This window comes from Ochotona curzoniae, unplaced genomic scaffold (assembly GCF_017591425.1).
Source record: "Ochotona curzoniae isolate NIBS_2020 unplaced genomic scaffold, NIBS_Ocur_1.0 scaffold_2587, whole genome shotgun sequence".
In the NCBI taxonomy this organism is placed as follows: Eukaryota; Metazoa; Chordata; class Mammalia; order Lagomorpha; family Ochotonidae; genus Ochotona; species Ochotona curzoniae.
This window is the reverse complement of record NW_024467096.1, coordinates 21,086,279-21,101,506: the sequence shown is the minus strand read 5'-3', so window position 1 is coordinate 21,101,506 and position 15,228 is coordinate 21,086,279. Positions and strand designations below refer to the sequence as shown.

Sequence of the window (15,228 nt, the reverse complement as noted above, 5' to 3'; positions counted from 1 at the left end):
TCCAGAGACGCAATCACGCAAAAACCATGGATTAGGTCAAATGCTTTTCCTCGATTGCCTCTTTTGTGACAAACGTGGCCTTTTTGCCTCACAGCCCCTTAACTCCACAGCTTCTCCCTTGTAAGGCAGCCACAGCCTAGGCCGGAACAGAGCTTTGAAAATTTTTAAGAGGGGAGGAGGAGAGGAACTTGTCCCGTGGAACCAGAATCCAGTCCGCCATGTGTAATTTCTGCCCACGGCCAATTTAGCCTTCTTCCCTTAAGAAAAATGGCGTCTGGCTTCGACGCGTTTCCGGTGACGAAAGCAAACAGAACACTAGAGGACCACGGGCCGGAAGTGGGCGCTCCCGCCACGCCTCCTGCCTCCGGTTCGGGTTTATCCCGAGCGAGGACGATGAGGCAATCTGCGGGCCGGGGCCAAGCGGTGGCTGCCGAGTGACAGGCGCGAGGCGGGACAGGGTGCGTGTCAGCCCCCTTGCCGCCGGCGCGCTCCCGACTCTCGGGGTGACCTTGGGGCGGGCAGGGGGCGGGCAGCCGTGACGAGGCGCTGCGGCCGCCGCCGGCTGCGGGCAGGGAGCGGGCGGGCGGGCGGATGGCGAGCGGGGCGGCCGGCCGGCCGGGGCCCGCGGAGCCGCGCGAGGGCGGCGGGGCGGCGGGGTCGGGTTCCGAGCCGGGCGGACGAGGCCCCCGCGGCCGGGGCTGCGGCGTGGCGGGGCTCCGCCCGAGGTAGGTGGCTGCGGCCCGCCGGCTCCCGGGGCCGCCCCGCTCCGCGCGCACCTGTGCTCGGCGCGGCTGTAGTGGTTTGCCCTGGGTGTAATTTTCGTGGGAAAACGTCAGGGCAAGTAAAAAAAAAGTTTGGCATTCCTCCAAGTTTCCGGCAGTCAGGTTGGGAGCGTTAATGTGTTGCGTCCTGTATTGTGATGAAAGCGTGTTCCCCAGCGTTTGGTTTTATGTTGTGATCCTGGATTCTGATTCTTCTCTTTGCATACCTGCTCCCTCCCACATACAGCTCCAGGTTGAGAAACTTAATTACGCTTGTGTACTTGGCTGCTACTCAGTCGCTTGACGTGCTAAGTCACATGCAGTCACAACTCAGCCATTATTAGTTTCGTATTCCCCAGAGGGAAAAGTAGAAATTGAAATAAAGTAGAAATGTTGGCTAGTCACTTTCATTTATTTTAGTGAAATAGCTTTGAGAAGTAGTCCTTAACTGTCCAACTGGAATATATCTGTCTCTCCCCTCCCCCCTCCCAAACAACTACCTAGAAATGTTTGGGGAGTTTGTTCCACTGGGGAGTTACATGAAGAACTTACAAGCTGTTACTAATTGACATGCTGTTCTCAGTCGTTCTAACTGATGCCGGGTTCCCTTTGTATTTGTGTGCTAGCAGCGTGATGGCAGAAACTGCGTCCCCGCTGAAGCACTTTGTGTTGGCGAAGAAGGCCATCACCACCATCTTTGACCAGTTACTGGAGTTCGTGAACGAAGGCTCACGTTTTGTTGAAGGTTAGTTTGTTTTAAGTTTTTTTTTTAATTTATTTTGATTACAAAGTCACATACGGAGAGGAGCAGAGACAGAGAGGAAGATCTTCCATCTGATGATTCACTCCCCAAGTGAGCGCAACAGCTGGAGCTGAACCAATCTGAAGCCAGGAGCCTGGAGCCTGTTCAGGTCTTCCCGTGCAGGTGCGGGGACTCAAGGCTTTGGGCCGTCCTTGACTGCGTTCCCAGGCCACAAGCAGGGAGCTGGATGAGAAGTGGAGCTGACAGGGATTAGAATTGGTGTGTTTAGCTGCTAGGCTATCGTGCCAGACTCCCCTTTTAAGTTCTTGACATGATGATCATTGAAAATATATACAGTTACTTTTTTCTTCAATCTAGTTATTGAACGCATACCCATACAGGGGACTGTGCTGTATAGTATGTGAGGGATACCAGAATGAGTAAAGCCAATGTCAGTCCTGTGAAAGAGGAAGTTCAGATGTTGTTAAGAACGACTGATGTTGTCAATTACATCTGTATTAATAATTCATTTGCTGCTCCTGTCACCAATGGCATTTTGTAATCATGCACATTTGAAAGGTGAAGAAAGGTGATGGAAAAGTTAAGCAAGTTGCTCAAGATTATACAACTAGGAAATGCTCAAATAGCAAATCAGGCAGCCTACAGTTAGCCAGCTCTGTGGCTCAGTGTCACCTAAGGCCTGTTTCTCTCAGGTGTGGCTGAGAGATGGAAAAGGCAGGAAGGAGTTTTCATCAGCTGAGTGCAGCTGCGGAACCAGCAGCAGCGATGAGATGCATATCTTCCTTTGCAGCACTTTGCAAGTTGTTTGTGGTTGTTATTTAAAGGTTTGTTCAGAAGACAGAGTGAGAGAGGGGAGGTGGACAGGTTTTCTGTCTGCTGCTTCACTCTCCAGATGGCTACAACGGCCAGCTCTGGGCTAGGCTGAGGCCAAAGGCCAGGAATTACATCTGTGTTTCCCCTGCTCCTAGTAAGAGTCAGACACTTGGGGCTGTCTTCTGCTGCCTGCCCCATCATAATCTATGGAGCTGTACTGAAAGCAGAGTAGCCTGGACTCCACTGGTACCTAAGTATGGGATGCTTGGATCACAGGCAGTTTTAACCTGCTGCCCCACAGTGCTAGACTGTAGAGGTATCAAATTTCTTTTGGATTTTAAAATTATGTGATTGACAAATTTGCAATGAAAAAGGGAGGGATTTGGGGCTACGTGTGGTAGCCTAGTGGCTAAAGTCCTCACCTTGAACACACCGGGATCCCATATGGGCGCTGGTTCTAGTCCTGGCAGCTCCACTTCCCATTCAGCTCCCTGCTTGTAGCCTGGGAAAGTAGTCTAGGATGGCCCAAAGCCTTGGGACCTTGCACCCGCGTGGGAGACCTGAGCAGGCTCCAGGCTCCTGGCTTCAGATTGGTTCAGCTCCAGCTGTTGTGCTCACTTGGGGAGTGAATCATCAGACGAAAGATCTTCCTCTCTCTCTTTTTCTATACATCTAACTTTGCAATAAAAATAAATAAAGCCAAAAAAAAAAAAAGGAAAGAAAGAAAGAAAAGGGAGGGATTCACAGCTGACAGTGGGAGACATTTGGTAGGTTGGTACAATCAACCTGTTTTTTCTTTATTTTTAAGACTTATTTAATTGAAAAAGTGAGAGATCTTCCATCCACTGATTCCCCGAAAGTACTGAGGGGTAGGCCAGATAGAAGGCAGGAGTCTGGGAATACATTTGTTCTGCCTTGTGAGTGCTAGCGACCCTGGTATGTGGGCCATCTTTGCTTTCTCAGGCTCATTAGCAGAAAGCTAGATCAGAAGTGAAAAGGTTGGAATTTGAACTGGTCCTTCACCCACTTTGTCACAATGTCAATTTCAGAATCAAGCTTTTGTTCCCTTGTTCCTAACTCTTGCTACATTTTAACTCCTTTTAACCAGGAATTCTGCTTTATTGTAATCCTAGCAACTGAACTTTACACTTCCAAGTTTTGTCATTGAAGGTTTATGCTTTGGCAAGAATTTGGGTTAGCACAAGACATTAGCAAAAACTCGATGGGAAAACTCGATAAAAAAACTCGATGGGAAATGAAAATGAAGTTAAGGAATCGGCATTGTTGGTGGAGCACGTCAAGTTGCTTGCCGTTGATGCCAGTGTCCCATTTGGGCTCTGGTTCGGGTCCTGAACCCTCCACCTCTGATCCACGTCCCTGCTCATGTGCCTGGAAGAGCAGTGGGAGATGGCTCAAGAACATGCACCTCTGCACCCTCGTGGGAGACCAGGAAGCAGCTCCTGGCTTTCGGCTTAGGTGTGGCCCAGGGGTGAATGCTGTGTTCCTTTGGGGAGTGAACCAGCGGCTGGAAGATACCTCTGTCATTCCCTCTCTTTGTAACTCTGCCTTTGAAATAATAGTACTGAATAGGGCCCGGTGTGGTAGCCTAGCGGCTAAAGTCCTCGCCTTCAATGCACCGGGATCCCATATGTGCACCGGTTCTGCACATGGATGCAGGGTACCAAGGCTTTGGGCTGTCCTCGACTGCTTTCCCAGGGCACAAACAGGGAGCTGGATGGTAAGTGGAGCAGCTGGGATACAAACTGGTGCCCATATGTAATCCCAGTGCATGTAAGGCATTGACTTTAGCCACTAGGCTATGGCATTGGGCCCACCTATTGTGTTTCTGTTAGGTTTAGAGGTAGCCATCCACCCTAGTCAAAAACAAAAAAGAAGGTGGATCCCCACCCTTATCAGACTCACATTGGCATGTAACCCTCTCAACTATGTAGAAGATGTTTGGAAAATGGAGACTGAACTTACGAAGAAAAATCTTCATTTTGTCTTTATTTCAGGAGCAGGAGGTAATCTGATATTCATTGTCTTATCACTGTTTATTTGCATGATTTATTTGAAAGTCCTCCTCATGGGTGCCTTCTGCAAGTGCCTGCGGCATCCTAAGCTGGGCCAGGTTGAAGCCAGGAGCTGCAGACTCAAGTAGCTGGGCCCGGGTGGGCACACGGGAGACCTAGACTGAGTCTGCAGCTCCTGGCTTTGGGTCATCCTCAACTGCTTTCCCAGGTCACAGGCAGGGAGCTGGATGGGAAGCAGGGTTACTGGGATTAGAACCAGCACCCATAAGGGATCCCGGTACATTCAAGGCAGGGCCTTCAGCCACTAGATTACTGCATTGGGCCCTAAAGGTTTATTTATTGACAGAGTTAAATATAGAGAGGTAGAGACCGAGCAAGAGATCTCCCGTCTGGATTGATTCTCCAGATGGCTCCAACAGGGATGGCTGGGTAAGGCTGACGCCAGGAGCCAGGATCTTCCTCCTGGCCGCCTACATGAGTAGCAGGGGCCCACACTTTGGGGCCGTCTCCTGCTGGCTTCCCAGGTACATTAGAAGGGAAATGGGTCGAATCCAGTAGCTTGGACAGGAAGCAGTACTGCCCTTTGTGATGCCAGCATAACAACTGATGGCTTAACGTGTAGCATTATAGAACTGGACTCTGCTGTCTTTATAATAGCACAGAGCCAAAATATATGGCTATAGTGTGCTATAATAAATCGATACCACTTTTTCTAATAACATTTCAATTTTTCAGCAACATTTAAGAATCCAGAACTTGATCGAATAGCCACTGAGAATGATTTGCTTGAAATACAAGGGTATAAGCACAAGATTTCCGTCATTGGTGAGGTGCTGTCTCGAAGACACATGAAAGTGGCATTTTTTGGCAGGTAATCCTGTATTATTTCTTCTAAGGTTAGTTTCTAGAAGGCAATGTTTCTTGATCTTCTGAGCCGTGTGTCTAATGTTTCAGCAAATAATATTCTTCTCTTTTCCTCCCTCAGCAGTTTCTACTTATGTTGGATGTTAAAGCTGTTAGCATGTAGAAGATTTTGTTCATTTTAGCTGCTGGGTTAAAAATGAGGTTTTATAAAGGTCACCACATTTCTGCCTTTTAAGAATGTACCTCTAAGAATTGACTCTTGGTCGATCAAAAAAATGGAGATGTAGATAAATGATAAGCATGATTTGTGACTTTTTGAAGATTACATTGAGTATCACTTCTGCCTGCTTGGTGGACTGCTAACCCCACTGGTGGAGTAGGATGTGTTTTATGCCACTATTAACTACCCAGAATGATAGAGTATTCTCATTCCACCAGCCTACGCATTCATTTAATTGTCATTTGCTAACTGCATGAGGACCATGTGGTATGTTAAGTACTGTTAAGTATTGTAAAGACGAATGCCTAGTCCTGCAGTTGGTGACTCAAATACCATGGGTTTTTTTTTTTTTTTTTTTTTTTTTTTTTTTTAAACTAAACTCACAGGCCTTGTCAGGTGCCCCTCATCTGCCAGGAAACTTACTTTTGCACTTCCAGTTTCCTATTCCTTGGAATTCTTTTTGTTTTTGTATGGTGCCTTGTCACTCTTCAGATGTTACCTTAAATGTTTTTCTCAAAACTTGTCACTAAAAAAAAAAATGTTGTCCCTGACTATTGTCTAAAATAGTCTTTCTCAATTATTCTTTTATTTTTAAATATTTACTTAGTATTATTTGGAATGCAGATTTATGGAGAAAGGAGAGACAGAATCGTTGATCCGTTGGTTCACTGCTGTAACAGCCCGAGCCAGAACTGGGCCTTAGTGAAACCAGGAGCCTGGAGCTTTTTGCTGTTCACCCATGTGGGCGCAGAGACCCAAGGGTTTAGACCATCCTCTGTTGCTTTCTCAGGCTGTTAACAGGGAGCTGGATCAGAAGTGCAGCAGCCGAGGGCTGAACTGTCAGCTATTTGGGATCCTGGCACTGCAGGCAGAGGTTTAACTAACCTGCTCTGTCATGGTCCTAGCTCGACACAGAATGGTTTTGTGTTAATTGTGAGAATAGAGAAAAAAAAGAATAAAGAAAGTTTGTTTTTCCATTTTTTTAAAGTTTTTTTTTAAAGGTTTATTTGTTTTTGTTGGAAAGGCAGATAGAGAGGAGGAAAGACAGAGAGGAAGATCTTCCGTCCATTGAATCACTCCCCAGGTGACTGCAACGGCCTGAGCTGAGTCGATCTTAAGCCAGGAACCAGGAGCTCTTCCAGGTCTCCCACACAGGTGCAGGGGCCCAAGGCCCTGAGCCATCCTCAGCTGCCTTCCCAGGCCACAAGCAGGGAGCTGGATGGGAAGCCGGGCCACCGGGATTAGAATCGGTGCCCATATGGGATCCTGGGGCGTTCAAGGCAAGGACCTGCTGCTAGGCTACTGTGCCAGGCCGTTTTTTTCTTTAACCATAATTGTTCCAATTTTAGTATATGTGTTGCTGGAGTGAGCACTCTTTAACCGTAATTGTTTTAGGCATTTTAGGAAAGCAGGGTGTCTACAACATTAGTATTAATCACTCTGGGAGCATCTCTGAAGTCATGTTCTGTAGGTGCACCTGAGGAGTCTGCATTGTTAGTGGGCTCCTGTCGGCGCGTGGCGGAGACACTAAAACAACAAGGCACGCTCTTGAGGGTCCGGGAAAAGCCGGAATCTCAACCGGACCCCTCACTGCCAAAAGCAGCTGCGTTTAAATCCTTATCTCCTCTGCTCCTGTCCTCATTGGTCTAAGCTTTCCTCCCACTTCTCCAGCCTCTTCCCGCCCCCCCTTCCCATATTTCTTCCCATACTTTCTGCTGCATTCCTCCATTCTTGTCCCCGTCTGTCCATACTGCTTTTACTGCTTCTGTCTGTATTCCGCTTTGCCGCTTTTCCTCCCCATATGCCTTAACTTTTCCACCCGAGGATCTAAACCCTTCTTCCCTGCTCTGCTGCCCTGTTCATCCCGTTCCGTCTGTCGTTCTTTCCCCAGTCTTTGTCCTCGTCGTCCCCCAGTCCTGTGTCGTTCATCTGTCTGTCCTCCGCCTAGCTTTTACCAGCTACCTTTATATTGTTCTCCACCAATCACTTCTCCCCGTGGATCCACTTGGTGCTGATAGGCCGGTAGCAATGACATAATTGCAGCATGGGCATTAGCCTATCCCTGTGACTTCCTGTTTACCTTCTGGCAAGACCAACTCTGCCTCCTGGCCCTGGCCCTGGGCCATCTTGCAATGGCTCCTCCCAAATCCCAGGAGTGCCTCAGCACCCCACTCCCCACATGCGCCCCAGATAATTCTGATGTGGGGTAGAGGGACTAAAGGAAGTGCAGGCTTCTGACTGGATCTGGAAGGAGTAATTTTATTTATTTATTTTAAATTTGTTTTGAGAGCTATAGTTAAAGGTCACAGAGAGAGAGAGCTCTTCTACCAGTTCATGCTCTAAATGGATGCAGTTGCTAAGGCTGGGCCAAGTCAGAGCCAGGAGCCTAGAATTTCTTCTAGGTCTCACACGTGGGTGGGTAGTCTCAAGAATTTGGATCATCTGGAAATATCAATTTTTCTTTTTAATTAATAGAAGTATCAATTTCAAGGGAGCTTATTGGTATTCTGACAGAATGTCATAGTGGGTCAAGAAGGATCCCAGACTCTACATAATTATACCATAAAAATTGAAAATTTAAAATAAAAATTAAAAAAAAATTTTAATGTCATTATATAAGTCAGTGTTGATGTGATTAAGGCAAGATGGCTCCCTGGAAAAACCAAGTTGTATTTCATAAAGATAGATGCTGTTTTTGTAGTGAAGTAAAAGGCTTTTCTGTGACTATATAAAAACAAATTAGAACTTAGCAAGTTTAAAACAACCGTTTCATTGTGCTCACTTAGTATGTGAGTTAAATATTCAGACACTGTATAACAGGGATGTCTTGTTTTTGCTCCAAGATGCCTGGACCCGCAACTAAGGAGACATAGCAGTCTGTGCTGGCTCGGTGGCCAAGAGTGGGGGTCGTGTGACATCTTCCTCCATGTGCCTTGTTCCTAAGCTGGCTAACTTGGATATTTGGACTGTCCACTGTGCACCTGCCCAGTCATCTCCATTTAGCTTGATTTCCTTGAAGCGTGGCAGACTCAGGGTAGTTAGAAGTGCCAAAGCTCCAAGTACATGTGGTTCAGTAAATGAGATAGATATATTTTATATTCTATCTGTATCTATATATTATAAATATTTGGTGAAGCAGTTACAAACAAGCCCAAATTTAAGGAAATGTGACATTAAATCCTGTCATGTGGTAGAAGGAATGTCCCAGAATTTTTACACATGATTTTAAGTTGTCATGAGAAGGATGAAAGAATAACCAGGGGGATAGCTATGTGGGAAATGTGGGGTTTATTTTCCTGACCCTTTGCTCCCTGAAATGCTTGGGTACATTTTGATACTTGAGTCAGTCAGATTATCAACTATTTTATAAAAAGTACAATCTGATGAAATTTTTAAGAAAATTGGGAATTTGAAAAAGTTGGCCTTAGACCTTGTAAAAACAATTTAACTCTTGTTTTTTCTGATTTTGTGTATTCTTCAGGACAAGCAGTGGGAAAAGTTCTGTTATCAATGCAATGTTGTGGGATAAAGTTCTCCCTAGTGGGATTGGCCATACAACCAACTGTTTCCTGAGCGTGGAAGGCACCGATGGAGATAGAGCCTACTTAATGACAGAAGGGTCAGATGAAAAAAGGAGTGTGAAGGTATAATCATGAACCTTTAGCCACAGGATGTCCTGGAAATACTGTCCTTAATATGGTCTTTTAAAAACATTGTTATTGACGTCTATATTGCTGGAGCAGGAAGAGCTGTTGGTATTTCTGTTCATAACTTCCAAAGCCATCATGAGTATTTTAAGTTATCAGTTGTCTTGCCTCAAAGGTAAATTGTGAAAGTAAAATTTATACTTAAAATAAGAGTATATTAGAATTTAACATTTTTAAACCTTTCAGTGAGAACAACACTGTTAGTATTTTGTGTTCATTTAATGTTCAATTTTTCTTTTTAAAGAAAGCTTTATTCAAAAATTAGTTCCTGAATCTGCTTTGATAAATGCCTTCGTTTTTTAGAAATTCTGTTTTAACTTAGTGAAAAGATTCATTGATACATGTTACAGTTTTATCAGAAAGGGCTAATGGCAATCTACTACTTTCAAAAATTTCTCTGTTTAGTGCCAGTAAACTCTTTCAGCCATAATAGTTAGATAACTAGTTAGGTAGAGAGAGAGAAAGAAAGAAAAGGAAGGGAAAAAAAAGAAAAATTAAAATGTAGAATGTCCATCGTGGAATGAAAGTAGTTGCTAAAAGCACTTATTTCTTTTTTTGGTCACTACTTCTTACATCTAAAATTTTCTCCTATGAACACATAAGCTCAGTTTTGTTTTTTAAGATTTATTTTTTTTATTGGAAAGTCAAATTTACAAAGAGAGATAGAGCTTCTGATCCGAAGCCAAGCCAGGAGCTTCTTATGGGTCTCTTGCGTGGGTGCAGGGTCTCGAGGATTTGGACCATTCTCGACTGCTTTCCCAGGTCACAAGCAGGGAGCTGCTGGATGGAAAGTGGGGCTTCCAGGACACAAACTGGCACCCGTATGGGATCCTGGCCCGTGCAGGGGAAGATTCAGCCACTCTGCTTTCACACCAGACCACCAACTAATTTTTTTTAAAAAGATTCATTATTTATTTCAAAGGCACAGTGACAGAGGTGGAGTTGACTCCCCAAATGGCCACCATCACCAGAACTGTTCCTGGTAGACACCAGGAGCCTGGGACTCTGTGTATTCTCTGTGTGGATTCAGTCTCCTCAAAGACTTAGGCCATCTTCTGCTACTTTTCTCAGCACATTAGAGAGAAGGAACTAGAATGGAAGTGGAGCATTAGGCACTTGAATTGGTACCCGTATGGGGTGCCAGCCAGGCAGGTTGTGGTGTAATGTGTTGTGTTGCAACACCAGCCCCAAGCTGATTTTTTTTTTTAAGATTTTTAAATTTATTTGAAAGACATAGTTACAGAGAAAAGGAAGATAGATTTTTCCATCTGTTGGTTCATTCACCAAATGGTAGCAGGAACTGGATCAGACTGAGCTCAGGAGCCAAGGAGCTTCTTCCAGGTCTCCCTTGTTGGTGCAGGGGCCCAGACACTTGGGCCGTGCTTTGCTGTCTTCCTAGACACATGAGCAGGGAGCTGGATCAGAAGTGGAACTGACACACATATGGGGATACCAGTGCTGCAGGCAATGGCGTTACCCATTACACTGCCTTGCCGATCCTAATTAAAATATTGTGTGGCCTGAGAGTGTTGTTTGAAATATCCAGATGAGCTGTGGTATTCATCACCCCTTAAACCTATACAAATAAAAGAATCAGGTTTTTTTTTCTGATAATTTTTTTTTATCAAATTACAATTCAGACTACCTTGACTTTGTAGAGTCTCAAAGGCAAGTGGTAGTGTTATAATTTAAAGAAGCAGTTGGTCATTTCTCTTAATAAATGTTCCATACTGCAGTTCTCTTCCACTCTTTCCCTTTCTTTGTCCTGTACCCAAATTTAAATTTGCTTCCCTCAAGTGGTGACCTGCTATAAGGTATAGACTTTCAGTCTAGTTTACATAGTAAAATAAATTCACCAAAAATAGCTAATATGTTGTTGAGTACTTGCTATGCACCAGCCACTAAACACTTGTGGTTATACTAACCTCCCCACAACTGTGTTAGATATTTACTTTTATTATCTTAGTTTTGTAGTGAAAACAGCAGCATTTCAGAGCCATGCTTTTTAAAGATTTAATTCTTGTGTTTGGAAGGCTAAATTACAGCGAGGGACACTGAAATCTTCCATTTGCTGGCTCTCTTGTCAGCTGGCTACAGTGCTCACATCTGCGCCTAGCCCAAAGCAGTAGGCCCAGGCACTAGCACTTGTGTCATCTGCTGCTTTCCCAGACTCAGTAACAGAGAGCTGGATGGGGATTGTAATAGCCAGAACTCGACTGGTGCTTATAAGGGATGCTGACAGACCCAGCGTGACAGCTCAGTGGCTCAGTTCTCACCTTGGTACTTTGCAGGATACCTTATAGGTGCCGGTTCATATCCCAGCTGCTCCACTTCCCATCCAGCTCCCTGCTGTGGCCTGGGAAAGTAGCCAAGGATGGGACCCTGGGACCCTTGGGACCCTGCACCCCGCGTGGGAGACCTGGCGGGGCTTCCTGGCTTCCGGGTTCCGATTGGCTTAGCTCTAGCTGTTACAGCCATTTGGGGAGTGAACCAGATGACAGATCTTTCCATGATTCTCCTCTCTGTAAATCTGACTTTCCAATAAAAATAAATAAATCTTAGAAAAGTTGTTAGTAATCAGGAATGCTGACATACTAGGCACCAACCTAACTTGCTTCACCACGTGACTGGCCCTTCAGGACAGGTTTACAAAAACTACTGAGCATTGTCGCCATAGAAATGTACTCAACGCTGATCAGAGCTGTGTTGCTCGTTTGTATATACATGTTTGGCTTTGCAATGTGATGCTGCATCCTAAATGAGGTGTGTGTGCTGGTTCCCTTTCCTGGTTTAGTTACTGATTCTATTATAAACACTCTGAATCTGTTTTACACCTAATATATACGGGAAATGTGCTAAAGCAAAGCATTGGTTTTAGAGCTTTAGGTCAGATAATATAGATATTGTAGGCACTCATTAGTTTCAAGCAGATTTGTGTGAATCAAGACCCAGCTGCTGAGAAAGTCCTTCATTAAGAATGGGATAAATGGGAGACAGCAATATGGCAAACTGGGTTTGACTGCCCCCTGCAACCCTGCCATGAGGATGGCAGTTTGAGTCCTGGCTGCTCGGCTTCTGATCCAGCGGATCCAGCTCTGTGCCTGGGCTCTTGTACCCACAGGGGGAACCAAGGAGAGTTCAGGCTCCTGGCTTTGGTCTGGCCCAGCCCCTGCGGTTGCCTTCATGTGGGGAATAAACTGGCAGAGAGAATATCTCTTTTCTCTGTCTTCCTCTCTCTCGAATAGGTAATGAGTACATCTTTTTTTTTTTTAATAGAGGTTTATTTATTTTTATTGGAAAGTTAGATTTTCATAGAGAAGGAGAGACAGAAACATCTTCTATCCTCTGATTCATTCTCCAAGTGGCCGGAACAGCTGAGCCAAGCCGATCTGAAGCCAGGAGCTTCTTCTGGGTCTCCCTCAGGGGTACAGGGCCCCAAGGCCACAAGCAGGGAGCTGGTAGGAAGTGGAGCAGTTGGGACACAAACTAGTATCCATATGGGATCCTGCTGCATGCAAGGAAAGGACATTAGACACTAGGCTACTGCACTGGACCCATGAGTAAATCTTAACGAAAAAGCAGAAAGAAGAGTGAATATGCGTAGACCTCCTGTATTGATTGCCTTTACTTTAAAGAGATTTAATCTAAACCTATTTTAACAATTATATTTCCCCTAATAATGCCATTTTCCATTATTACTAAGCAATACGCATTCATTTCAGAAGAGCTAGAAATTACAAATAGCCAAAGATAAGAAACCCTAAACTCTCACACATTTCACAAACCAAATAGAAATTTTGCGAGTTCCAAAGGATTGCATGTGCCGCGAAAGTTATTGGACATTTGTAGTGTTTCTAAATCTGATTAATTCTGTGGGAGACAAGGAGTGTGCTATTTTAAGGAAACTGTTCTTGTTTTGGTTTGAGTTTCTCGACCTGGTTCAGGTGCTTTTACTTCCGACTGTTTAAAGTTGTACGTGTTGCATGCATGTTGGAAAATCAAGTATACCAAACTGTAGTATTTTAACTTGTATTGGATTTTATTACAAATCGAGTATTTATTTATTTATTTCTGCTTTAGACAGTTAACCAGCTGGCCCATGCCCTTCACATGGACAAGGATTTGAAAGCTGGCTGTCTTGTACATGTGTTTTGGCCAAAGGCAAAATGTGCCCTCTTGAGAGATGACCTGGTCTTAGTGGACAGGTAAAGTTACATGTGAATTATGTTTTTCCTTATTAGACATGTATTTACTAGAATGATGCCACTTACCTTAGTGGATAGAACAGACATTTAAGATGTTGTGTTGTTCTTTTCCTTCTTGAAATTGCTAGGAATCTGATAAAGTGTTGGTTTTTTGTTTAAATATTTACAAAAAATTTCTAACTTTTCATCTAATTGTATTTAAGGAATTTTAAAGATAGTCATTTTTTGAAGTTTCTTTAGATTAACTTCATAATTTGGGTTAAGTTTTTTGGTGTTAGAGATTGTGTACATAGAGTAAACATGAACTATTTGAGAAGAATTTATGTAAAGGTAACTTGAAGTATTTGTCTTGATAGAGTGCACATGCATAAGTTCCCTCATTCCAGTTTTCTCTCGGGTCCTGCAGTAGCTGGGAGGGGGCAGTCGTGAGCGAGGCACCAGGGCCTCAGTCCCGGTGTCCCAAGTGCTTGGATCATGACCTGCTGCCTCCCAAGATGGGCAGTAGAAGGAGCTGAATTTCATGTATATGCTGCAGAAGCGAACACAGGAAGCTGAAGTTCGAATGGAACCAGGACTGAAACCCAGACATTCTGATAGAGATGCTGATTCCTAGTCCTTAAGCCAAATACCTGCTCTTTAAGTAGATATTTTTCTTAATCAGTAGTGAGTTCTTGAGACAGTTTCCCCAAATAACTCTGATAACTAATATAGCATTTTGTTGTTTTTGAACTTAGAATGGCTGGTATTGTAGTATAGCAAGTAAAGCTCCACCTGCCACACCAGCATCCCATATGGGTGCCACTTCCTGTCCCCGGTGCTCGGTGTCTGGTTCAGCTTCCTACTAATGGCTTGGAAAAGCAGCAGAAGTTGGCACCAGTGGTTGGGACCCTGCACCCACATGGGAGACGTAGATGAAGCTCTTGGCTCTTGACTTAAGCCTGACCATTGTGGCCATATGTAGAATGAATCAGGTGAAAGACTTCTTTCTCTTTGATTGCCTCTTACAGGAAGCATAGTTCAAGGAATCAATGGAAGTAGCTCATGTGAGAGAGATCTTTGGGAAATAAAAATATTTGTTTTATTTCATGACCATACTATATGTAATCCAACCAGCTTAGACAGGTAGTTGGCATATCTTTCATTGCAATTTAGAAAAATGACTTGTATTTATTATTTATTTAAATTTTATTTATTTTTATTGGAAAGTCAGATTTACAGAGAGAAGGAGTGATAGGAAGATTTTCCATCCCATTGGCTCACTGTCCAAGTGGCCATAATGGCCATAATGGCCAGAGCTGAACTTGTCCAAAGCCAGGAGCCACTTCCAGGCCCGCCACTTGGGTGCAGGGACCCAAGGCTTTGGGCCATCCTCGACTGCTTTACCAGGCCACAAGCAGGGAGCTGGATAGGAAGTGGAGCAGCTGAGATATGAACCAGCACCCATGTGGGATCCTAGTGCTTGCAAGACAAGGGCTTTAGCCATAGCCACTACTGTGACACTGGGCCCTTTTTATGTTAAATTTGAGAGATACAGGAAGCTGGTGAATTGCTTCTTTGATGGCTGCTGGTGAGGGCCTTGTCATCTTGGAGCCAGGAGCCTGAAATGGACATAATCCAGATCTCATGCAGGGGACAAGACTTCACTGAAGATTTTATAATATAAGTGGTATATTAACTTTGTATCATGGAGGGTACTTTATGATTTATTATTTGTTTATAAACACCCAGATTTCTGAGCTGACTGGACATAGCTAATTGCACCACTGTTGTGTTTTTTTATTATTTTATTTTTAAAATAAGATTTATGTATTTATTTGAAAGAGTTATAGGGAGAGACAGAGGATTCTTCCATCAGCTGGTTC

General features: G+C 44.3%; 1 protein-coding gene across 3 annotated transcripts in view; it reads left to right on the top strand.

The window, feature by feature from the left end:
* Window positions 1-376: 376 nt before the first annotated feature.
* Window positions 377-15,228, top strand: part of MFN1 (mitofusin 1) — a 43,882-nt gene continuing 29,030 nt past the window's right edge. Inside the window, exons 1-5 of one of the 3 annotated variants that reach the window (XM_041002611.1) lie at window positions 377-458; window positions 1,391-1,506; window positions 5,106-5,241; window positions 8,936-9,098; window positions 13,242-13,366. In XM_041002611.1, the coding sequence (XP_040858545.1) occupies window positions 1,395-1,506; window positions 5,106-5,241; window positions 8,936-9,098; window positions 13,242-13,366 (536 nt within the window). In that variant the 5' untranslated portion in view covers window positions 377-458; window positions 1,391-1,394. Of the gene's footprint in view, window positions 459-1,387; window positions 1,507-5,105; window positions 5,267-8,935; window positions 9,099-13,241; window positions 13,367-15,228 lie in introns of those variants that run through there. The other 2 variants (XM_041002612.1, XM_041002613.1) reach the window with 2 other exon arrangements.